This window comes from Branchiostoma belcheri, unplaced genomic scaffold, assembly GCF_001625305.1.
Source record: "Branchiostoma belcheri isolate BF01 breed outbred unplaced genomic scaffold, Haploidv18h27 scaffold28, whole genome shotgun sequence".
NCBI classification, from domain to species: domain Eukaryota; kingdom Metazoa; phylum Chordata; class Leptocardii; order Amphioxiformes; family Branchiostomatidae; genus Branchiostoma; species Branchiostoma belcheri.
Genome location: NW_017803887.1, coordinates 855,061 through 865,671, shown reverse-complemented (window position 1 = coordinate 865,671; position 10,611 = coordinate 855,061). Strand labels below are relative to the sequence as shown.

At 39.4% G+C, this 10,611-nt stretch overlaps 2 protein-coding genes across 2 annotated transcripts in view; both read right to left on the bottom strand.

The window, feature by feature from the left end:
• Positions 1-1,088, bottom strand: part of LOC109472737 — a 1,636-nt gene extending 548 nt beyond the window's left edge. Inside the window, exons 1-2 of the mRNA XM_019772589.1 lie at positions 988-1,088; positions 385-525 (exon numbers count right to left, since the gene is read on the bottom strand). Of these exons, the coding sequence (XP_019628148.1) occupies positions 385-525; positions 988-1,085 (239 nt within the window). The 5' untranslated portion in view covers positions 1,086-1,088. The remainder of the gene's footprint in view (positions 1-384; positions 526-987) is intronic.
• Positions 1,089-5,639: 4,551 nt separating this feature from the next.
• On the bottom strand, positions 5,640-10,190 carry LOC109472526. Its single transcript, XM_019772308.1, has 5 exons — positions 9,509-10,190; positions 7,490-7,623; positions 6,511-6,721; positions 6,148-6,258; positions 5,640-5,818 (listed from the first exon to the last, which is right to left on the bottom strand). Exons 1-5 carry the CDS (start codon positions 10,188-10,190, stop codon positions 5,640-5,642), a joined length of 1,317 nt encoding a protein of 438 aa, XP_019627867.1.
• Between the last annotated feature and the right edge of the window lie 421 nt (positions 10,191-10,611).

The window sequence follows — 10,611 nt, the reverse complement described above, 5'->3', positions numbered from 1 at the left end:
ATTTGCGGAGAGGATGTAGGACTCGGGAGCTATAATAGGTTTGGTAACCAGGCTAATGGGTTTATACTCATGCTAAATTTCGACGGAATCTATCAAAAGGATCTTATACGTGCGAGGACACAGACCCAGACAAAAAAAATGGTTCAAAGTATGTAAGTTTCATCTTAGCACAGGATGCTATTGTAGCACTGTATTATGTATTTGAGTAAATGAATTGCATAATTTATATCTAACAAAGTTCTCTTTTGAGTGGCTGTCAACACTAGCCTGGTTACCAAACCTATTATAGCTCCTGAGTCCTACATCCTCTCCGCAAATAGAGGATGTAGGACTCGGGAGCTACTAGTATAATAGGTTTGTCAACCAGATGATGTCAGCACTCACGTGTAACACTCCAGGCCGCGGTCTGTACAGGTGCAGTGCATGCAGCAGGCGGTGGTCCAGGTACTGCCGGGGAGGACCTTGTGCCCGTCCCACTCGCAGTACCGCCGTACCACGGTTCTCTGGTGTTCCCCCGTCCCGTACCTACAAGCATAAAGATTTACGATAACACGAGACCTTTTTTTTCGATTACATGCCATTTTACGTTATAGTAAACGTTCAGGAGTATGAACTATAGTATATGATCTGCCAGCATTGGTCTTAGGTACTGAAGTACCCAAATCAGTACCATCATTATTTTCAGTGAAGTTCAGTTTTATCTAAAATCTACTGGCATGTCACCTACACAAGTCACATAAAATATGTCGAATTTTCAAGGCACTGTACACATAATATCAACTCTCCATTTACTCTAACGATTTCTCCTTTACTTTCACACTACATTTCAAGCTCTCTAAATGGTACGTAGCACTCAGTTTGCAACATTTGCGTATGCGCATTGCGTTGGCTGGAAGGCTATACTATTTAGTTACCACTGGTTACCGCTACCATTTTACCGTTAGACACAGGACTTTTGGCTATGAAAGGAAGAGAAATTAGATTTACCGAATCGTCATCTCTTTTGGCCTGGATAAGAAGGCTGCACCGTGGATGAAACAGACCGGTACCAACAGACAAGCAACCGTCAGCAGCTGGCTCGCCATCGTTGTGTCTTTAACAGAGGACAACTTCACGACTACCCGGAGCGTTTTGTGGACCCTAAGGCCGCAGCAAGTAAATAGTATGGGTGATATAATCCGCAGCGTCCTGATCTAATGCGATAGGGCGAAAAACACTAGGCGGGCAAAGAAAAACAAGATTCCTTCATTTTCAAATTTTGAGGACATAGGCTAAACAAGAATTGCGGTGACAAAACATGATACCACAACAAAACAGATCTTTTATTCTTGTATTGAACAGTTGTGCCTGTGTCAACATTTGCAATCAAACGCGAACCATTGTGCCTCACTGTTTGTTGGATCCCTGATGGTCTCTAAACAGATGGTCATTTGCAGCATATTTGCTCATGTTCGGCATGTTCACCAACGTCATAGGGAAAAAATTCTCTCTTTTTTTTTGCAAGAAAGTGATTTCCGACCATTTCCAAGAGAAATAGCGACTTTGTTACAATCTATTCGCCTGTATAACGCGTTTCAGGCTCTAAAAATCAGGCGAAAACTAACGCGCACGCTCATGTCATCCATAGAAATCACTTGCTGTGGCCTGATGAAGGCAGAGAGAAGAAGTCGTGATATGTCGTGTTTGTTCTCGTGAGGACGTCTCTACAAAAGGAAGGTGACATCGCCATGGTAACCAAGGAGAAGACGTGAGCACGCTGAAGCGCCCTGCTGGGCGTCTCTTTCATAGGAAGCAGATTTAGAATTTGCTTGCTTGCTTACGTATTGTCTGGTGGCGACATGGATATAAGTGTCACTTGAGTGTGTCGCCACCACGTCTTGTCCCTGTATGTTTCAAGGAGAAAAAAAAAAGAAATGCGCAATTAAAAATCGGGGCCCGCGGCTTTATCAACAACCGTTACATCTCACTCAGTACATTATCGACTTATAAATGCCACAAAAGGCCGGCTTGTCGTACTACCGCTAAGTCACCAGCTTTGTACCCCCTGTCAGTCAATCTGAAAAAGACTAGGACTTAAGAAAAAGACTATGACACACACACCGATGATATTTGATGTCATTCTTGTGACGTTTGTTAAGGAAACTTAGCTCTCGAAGAATGCCCAAATAAGGATCGCTTGAGCTGAATTCAGAGAAAAGGGCCTCCAAAGCACTGCACTTTCAAAGTCCAACTCGTGGCTTAGAGGGTTTTATTTCTCCAAGGACACTATACATATATGTAAGTTCTGTATAATGTTCTCATCGATTTCTCAATATACATGTCTTCGTACATGCATATGATTGCACGTTTCAGGTCTGGATGTTAATGTAATCTCTCTCTCTCTCTCTCTCTCTCTCTCTCTCTCTGTGTCTCTCTCTCTACATCCGTTTATGTGTCTGTGTATTTGCATGCGAGTGTGCGCGCGCGCGCGCGCGCGTGTGTGTGTGTGTGTGTGTGTGTGTGTGTGCGTATATATATTGCACGTTTTAGGTTTGGATCTTAGTGTAATTTTCTCTCTTTCGCACACACACACACACACACACACACACACACACACACACACACATGCATATATATGTATGTATAGGCAAGTATAGGCCACTCTTCTTTTTTGTGGCTTTTATTTTACTTACTAAATTGCGGAATACACGATACTACGACACCTAGCACCATGTCCCTGTGGGCAAATTTACATAAGAATTCAAAAAGAATACTAAAAGAATGCATGAATAATGCGAAATGAAATACCTTTCTAGTATAAAATCTGTAATGTCCTACATCTGAAGTCGAGCGAAATACATATGGTACTACGGTCATGTGTCTCTGACGTCACGTTCCAAGAGTAGACGGGTCCATTCCGTGAACAAGGTTGATGGAGTCAACCGAAAATTTGTGGTAAGTCCCAATTCTATTTCTAGTGTTGGAAGTTAAAGTTTAGTCTTTATTTCATAATGACTTGTACCAACACAGATGAACTTTCATGCTACATATGGTACTAGTTTCAGAACTTTCTCCTAAGCTTGTCATTTTAGGACTTTACCAACTTGTTCTATAATTTCAGAACTCTTATCATCCAAGCAACTGCATGATAAAAATAGTTCACATGTAGGTCCTGTCATGCTCCAGTACTTCGAAAAAAGAATAGGTCAACTATGCAGGCAAATTTAGAAGTTTACACTCGATGTTAATTGCCTGTCTCTATATGAATGAATGAATGATTGAATGAATGAATGAATGAATGAATGAATGAATGAATGAATGAATGAATGAATGAATGAATGAATGAATGAATGAATGAATGAATGAGACTATATGTTTTACATACGCAATATCCATTTGCAATTTGCCTTAGGGCATGGACTTACATTAAAATCCATGTATGAACCTTGTTGGTTCGTACAAGCTTAGCATGGATCTAGATCTACGTTTGTTTCAACAAAAGACAAAATTTTCGTTTGGTCTACGACATGCAATCTTCTTCAAAAATAAGAGGCCAGGTCATCGCCATTGACTTTAAAAAAACGTGCCGTCAGCAATTGGGCTGTGTCGTAACATATACATATTATTATATTTACCGAAGGAAAACATATTGTTTTTACTCAGTTTCTTCCTCCTCTTCTGTTCCAAACACTAACCTCTGACCTGACCAAAAACATGATTTCTTGACGTCTGCCACCATGGTGACTGGTGTTTGGTTACAAAATGTTACAATTTCATGGTTTGCTCTGCTCCTGTCACTATATACTCGTAGTACATGTATGTGAATGTGTTTGAGTAAAAATTAACAGGGCAGACCATGTCCGAAGGTAAACATTATACATTTGCTTTACAAATGTTACTTCTCTAGTTTACATTGGTTTCTCGCAAAGGTAGGGGTAGTGCCAGGTGCAGATGGTGTCATCCCACTGTCCTCTATACCTCTTTCTTCCTACACCAAGAGCCCTGCCGGTCTGTTGGAAAAAAAATGATACTATTAATTTCAAACATTTCTTTGTATTTTGTGTAGGTGAATTTCCTCGTATTGACACATTCAACCAAAGTAATTAATTTTTGTAGACATTACTTGGAGCATCATACTGTATATTGTAGCACTACACTATACTTTTTAGATAGCAATTGACAAAAAGTTATTCCCCTAAGCTCAGCCACCTTAAAAAAAGAAGCAAAAAAGAAGCAAACACCTTGGAGTACACAGTGCCACACGGTTGCAAATAGTTAGGCTGACCCGGAGCCCAGTTTTCGTAGCCAAGAGCCGATCCATCTATCCACTTCCATTGTCCAGGGCTGAATAGACCACCGGTATCAACTTTATGAAGTCCTATCCAGACCGACGGAAGAACTCGACCTTCAGGTGCTACAATCAAAGAAAACAGTCTTACATAATTATAGGTCCCGTTCCACTCTATTGAAGAGCATAGGGGTAGTGCCCATATCCATTTCTGTAGCCCTTGGGCGACACACAGTTGTGCAAGGCACTACAGCAGGGGGGCTAGTCTGCTGGTAGTGCTGTGTGTTTGACCTTCCCACACTCTTTCTCATATGTGCTGAGTGCTAAGCAGAGAAAGAAGTGTGGACCATTTTTAAAGTCTTTGGTATGACCCGGTCGGGGTTTGAACTCACGACCTCCCGGTTACAAAGCGAACACTCTGCCAATTGAGCTATTGCACCGGTGCCTGACATAAATATGCATGTTAAAAACAACCTCATGCGACTACTGCTATGGTCAGGGCAAACATTTGCTACTATAATTCTCTCAGGTCAGTCACCCTGAAAAAATGCATCTTTAACTTATTACATGTAGATCTTAAATGCAACGTGACATGTAAAATGCACTCTAGTTCACCTAAACTGTGTACATGGGGTCATGCATATCTCTTAAACACACTGTTTTTGGAAATCAGCAGAATCTCTATGTATAAAACCCTGCGACAAATGAATGATAATGGAGGATAGTCTTTTACAGTATTGTCCAACACTTATATTCACGTCGAATGTAATGATGAAAGACAACATGCATGATAAAACATGATTGCCGTTGGTTGAAACGAGATGTGCATGTAGAGGATAATTTCTCTAAGATCATTTTAATGTATTCTACAACGACAAATTATAGTAGAAAAAGGATGGTTTGCTAGATCATTTTACCTTTTAAGTAAACATAAGAGACATCACTTTTTTAGTGGTCCATTAGATCATTGACAGAAGCACTAATAACTCTGTCTATAATTACTACATTTCTGGCACTGTTAGTAGCAATGTGGATTTCTTCATTTTCGAATAAAGAATGATTTTACTACTCCTTCGATTCCCCTTAATTGTTACCTGCTAAGTCTTTAACCCTTGTCCTGCTGGCATTCCTGGCACAACATTTTTCAAAATTTTATGACTTAATTAGATCATAGACCCCCAAATGTTTTTGCTCTGCAGTGGCATAGTTACTTCCGCATTCGTTGCGTTTCGCTGCGGTGTGATGCGTTGTACGCGAAATACCCCCAAATCGTATCTATACAGTGTGCAATATAGAAGGTACTGTATGTGCAGAACAACAACTGTTGTGCTTTGCAGGACAAGGGTTTTAAGATTCATAAATACTGTAGATGTCACCCACCATTCACGATGAGATCTGCGATGAAGCTGTTCTCGTTCGCGTCTTTGATGGTGGCCAGAAGTGCGTCGTGTTTTGCACATCGTTTCTTCGCTTTAGACCAGCAGGTTTTGTCTCTCATGAGCTTGTAGCAGCGGTTGTTATATTCGCTCCATCCAGTCTGACATCGTAGGGCTGCAAAGTGAAACAAAATCATGTGTATGTGTACTGCATTTCTATTAACACCTCCCAATTCATACATCTCGCAAAACGTCGGCCATTTCATACTCCACTGCACATAAAAAGAAATCAAACCCAACAATAACTACAAATGTATATCTAAAGTAGCATTAGCATTACTTATTATCATTTTTACTGTTTATTGTTGTTGTCATGTTCTTGCATTGAGCCCTCGGGCATGAATTTGCAATAAACTTCATTAATTATGAAGAATTTGATTTCAATCTATATCTTTTATTTGGGGGTGTCCAGGATCTTATGGGGGTATTAGTAACATTGCTTACCTGTGGTTGACAGAGATGTAACGGTTGATGGTAAGGCCTCGGCAGTCACAATGCTGTTTGTAGAAGGCAAATACGTCGGAGTCGTGTCGACCACGTTGAACTCATTCACGTCTGTGTGGGAAAATACACGACAAAAATTAGTATAAAAACCACAAGACAAAAAAAGCCAAAAGAGAAAAAAAAAAGTATAAGCATTTGGATGTAATTTAGGAAGAGTATACACATCAACAATACATGGGGTTGGGGGTATTAGGGACTTTTATTTTCAAGACGGGTATTAAAATGAGGGGATTTTTGTTACATTTTGGCATTTCATGTTGGGGTATCCGCGGGGCCTTGTTGGGGTATTGTAACATTGCTTACCGGTGGTTGACAGAGATGTGACGGTTGTTGATAAGGCCTCGGTGGTCACAATGCTGTTTGTAGATGGCAAAAACGTCGGAGTCGAGTTGACCACTTTGAAGTCGTCAAATGCAGAGTTGTTTTCCCCGTAGAACGCGGTCTGCCATGGTGAGCTGGATAATCCCTGAAGCGGGTTCAGAACCATCGACGTGACATTTTGCTGCAGCGCAACCTACAATCAAGCAGGAGCTCAACTTTACATTCTTAGATTGTCAAAAGTGAAAAGTAGTCCGTGAGAGTGCCTGGCTTTTGGAACTAATCTAAAACCTTTGAAATTGTGTGTATTTATCAAACACTAATTGAAGAAAATATTTACTTCGAATACGGTGTCCTAACTTAAATTAAACAAGCTAAAGTGCTATTTCTACAAACACTGATGATTGATGAATTGATACTCTATCTCTTGTGCATCAGAAAAAATATCAAACATCATTGTCCTCAATGAATAGCAAAGTACTTTGATCACAACCATTTATTTTTCACGAGCCGACGTTTCGATGACCGTCTGTCATCTTCATCAGGGCAATTCTGACTGGTTTACAGTGCACTGACGCTAGATGTTACTTGGTGCATAGTGAACTAAAGGTGTTACATAGTAACCAAGTAACATCTAGCGTCAGTGCACTGTAAACCAGTAAGAATTGTCCTGATGAAGATGACAGACGGTCATCGAAACATCGACTCGTGAAAAAATAAATGGTTGTGATCGAAGAACTTTGCTATTCATTCGTTTACCAGCCTGATGAAATTATTTACCTATTTTTAGAAATTTTTATTATTTAGAAACGATTTAATTATCGTTTACCAGCCTGAGATCATTTTCCTCACTTTCCCATACATCATAACATCATGCCATATGTGTGTGAGTCAAAGCAAAGTCTTGACAAAAAAGACTACACTTCTTGGCACTCGGCCCTGTAAACAAGACTTCTCAGCTTACCCTCCCACCGTGGGCGATATGAGTTGCCAGGATGACAGAGATGATAACTGATGCTACGACCAGAAGTCCACAACCCAGTGCAAACCAACACACTCTGCTAGATTTCCATTTTTTCCATATTCCAACGACAAGCCCTAACACATAGAATATATATTATTCGTCATATGTTTGTTTATTGAGATCTCCATTAGTATGGTTAACTCCATACTATTCTTCCTGGAGTCCAGAAACATAAAATAAAATGACAATAATAATGATAATAATAATAATAATGATAATAATAATAATTAGAGTCCATTCCGCGTCACCGAGTGGGTTGTTATTGTCATTATTTAGAAATGTTTTGAATTCCTTGTAATTGTTTGTCTAAGAAATTTCATAATTTGGAAATATTTTGAACATCTTGTCAATATTCTAAATAATTCCTTGGTTTTCTAAAACGTTTGAAATATTCCAGATGTGGATTATGACATTTCCAATAGTTTCTAAATATTTCTAACAGCACTCTACCATTTTTTACCATTATTTCGAATTATTTCTAACATTTTGTAAATAGGTCAGTGGGATGGGAAGGAAGTAATTCACACATCCCTGTGAAGTACAGGGTAGACTGCCTGGGTGTCAGGCATTGATGCCTTACAACAAAAGAGCCACCAGTGTCCAGCAGTGAAATCTAAAAATATACAGAAGAATACAGAAGAGTAGGATTAGCACCTACTTTCATGGGGGCAATTACCCACATCTACCATTTTTCATTTGTTTGAAATAGTTCTAAATATTTCGAATAGTGAAAGAAACAAATGGGTAGTTCAAATTTATTCTAAATAAAGAGGTCTTTGTACAGTCACTTTCAAAATGTTTCAGAAATATATAAATGAATTCAAATATATTCAAATTTTCATTTTCAAATTTTTGAAAAATTTAGAACTTTTGTTACTAGGGTATTCTTTTCTTCTAAATAATTCAAACATATTAGAAACATGGAGAAAAAACCCACTCGGTGACGCGGAATCGACTCTACTTTTAGCAATAATGATTAAAGAAAACATACAAATTATGCTGAAATTATGACAAACTTGAAACAAAATCAGCATAGAGAAATAAAAATAAGAAAAAAATGGAGAAATATATATTATTGAATATAATATTATTATAGGTACGAAGGGAATTTTGACATTGTTATTATAAGTAATTAATGATCATAAGCAATTTATGAGTTTATACTGATAATGCATGTATGTTTTTTCATGAAAAATATCAGAATATATCAAAAAAGAATAAGGTTGGGCCCGTTTGATGTAATCCAGCAAGACCAAACTTCCCAGGTATAACTTCTAAAGCAATGAGCCAATACCGGTGAAATGTATAAGACATATTGAATAAACACTCTCATGGTAGGATTTTTTTCAAATTAAAAATTTGGAAATGACACATATCAATATACGTATGACCTTCCAACGGATGAGGATTAAGAATATGCAAAATCATGATTATGAATCATGAACAAAACCAGAGAACTGTAGTTGTGTACAGGCATTATGAATCAAGACCGGTGAAACGCATGAGATATTATGAGACATATTGAATAAACAAGCTCATGGAAGGATTTCTTTCAAATTAAAAAATGTGGAAATGACACATATCAATATACGTATGACCTTCCAACAGATGAGGATTAAGAGTATGCAAAATCATGATTATCAGAAACACGGAAAAACAAGAAACTAGCGACTCAGAGCATAAAATACGCCAATAAGCAGGACTTTTTACTACTATTTCTGCAAAACACTTATTTCGGCAAGCTGATTTTTTTAGCTTTTAATATGTATATCAATGTCCATCAATAAAGGTAAGGCATGTAGGTAATGAAATTCACAATTTTAAGAAAGCTGTTACCATAAATTAGAAATTTTACTCAAAATCTAGCCGATTGCCAATCCGTTGAGAAAAAATAGATTTAAAAATGAAGTGACAATGTTGATTTTGAATGTTGTATTCAATGCATTAATGATAACGTACCTTTAGCCCTGCATGCAAAGCTTTCTTCCTCGGGATCTTTGTACCCGTAAACATCCTCTGGTTTGTCGTAGTCGTGTGAGGAATGATTTTCCTCAAACCCCTCGTAAGTGTGGACATCTTCTGGTTTCTCGTAGTCGCTGTAGTAATGGTCTTCCTCGTACCCCTTGCTGACTTCTTCAGCGACTCGGTAGCCGCAATCTTTTCCTGATTCCTGTCCCGAATACACTACTACGTGATCTCCCACGCGAAGGTATCGAGGCTCGGCCGCGGCAGGTTGCGGGTTGGTGTAGATACTAGCGGCGGTGCCATACGGGCCAGCGGCCGCCTCTTTTCCGATGATTGTCTGCTCGTAGGCGTGCTTTCCAGGATGGGCGGCCTTGCTTCGGTTTTTGTTATCTCCCCCAATGCTTTTTTCAGGGACGGAGGATACTTCTTCCTTTACGTGCTTGATATTTTTACCACGTGTGGGAGCTGGGGTGTATATGTTGGGGACAGAGGGTTGGTGTCCAGGTTCCGGGTTGGTGTAGATGCCAGGTGCGGTGCCATGGGGGCCAACTGCCGTCTCTTTTCCTATGATCGTATGCTCGTAGGCGTGCTTTCCATGATGGGCGGCCTTGCTTTGGATGTTGGCATTTCCCCCATTTCCCTTTTCAGGGATGGAGGTTGTATCGGTTGTCGCCATTCCTAAGTTTAACAACAGGGGGTCCGTGATCAGAACTGCTCCACACACATACTACTATATTATTCAATGTAACATTCATCCATGTATATCACACACACACACACACGCACACACACACACACGCACACACACACACGCATGCACACTTGATCTGTCTTATATTGTGTTTGTTTGTGTGTGTGTTTTTTTTTAAATCTCAGCCAGTATTCAAAGTATTCAAGTCCTCATGTATTAAAATGTAAGGACGCGTCCTTCCACAGGAAAAGATATCTGCGGTAACAAATTCGCGTCATTTGACCGTACATTAAACGAAGAGATCTTTCGAAATGGGTCTGGTGCTTGGAATAGACTAGAAGAAGAACTAAAGTAACAGTCGTGCCTGCAGGAAATATGCAGGTTAGGATTCGTAGGCTCAGTCGCT

Excerpts from the sequence above, each read along its gene's own strand:
- LOC109472526 (XM_019772308.1), bottom strand. The coding sequence starts at position 10,190 with ATGGCGACAACCGATACAACCTCCATCCCTGAAAAGGGAAATGGGGGA. Across the intron at positions 7,624-9,508 it reads CTTTGCATGCAGGGCTAAAG|GGCTTGTCGTTGGAATATGG; the intron begins GTACGTTATCAT and ends TCTATGTGTTAG. Across the intron at positions 6,722-7,489 it reads ATATCGCCCACGGTGGGAGG|GTTGCGCTGCAGCAAAATGT; the intron begins GTAAGCTGAGAA and ends GCTTGATTGTAG.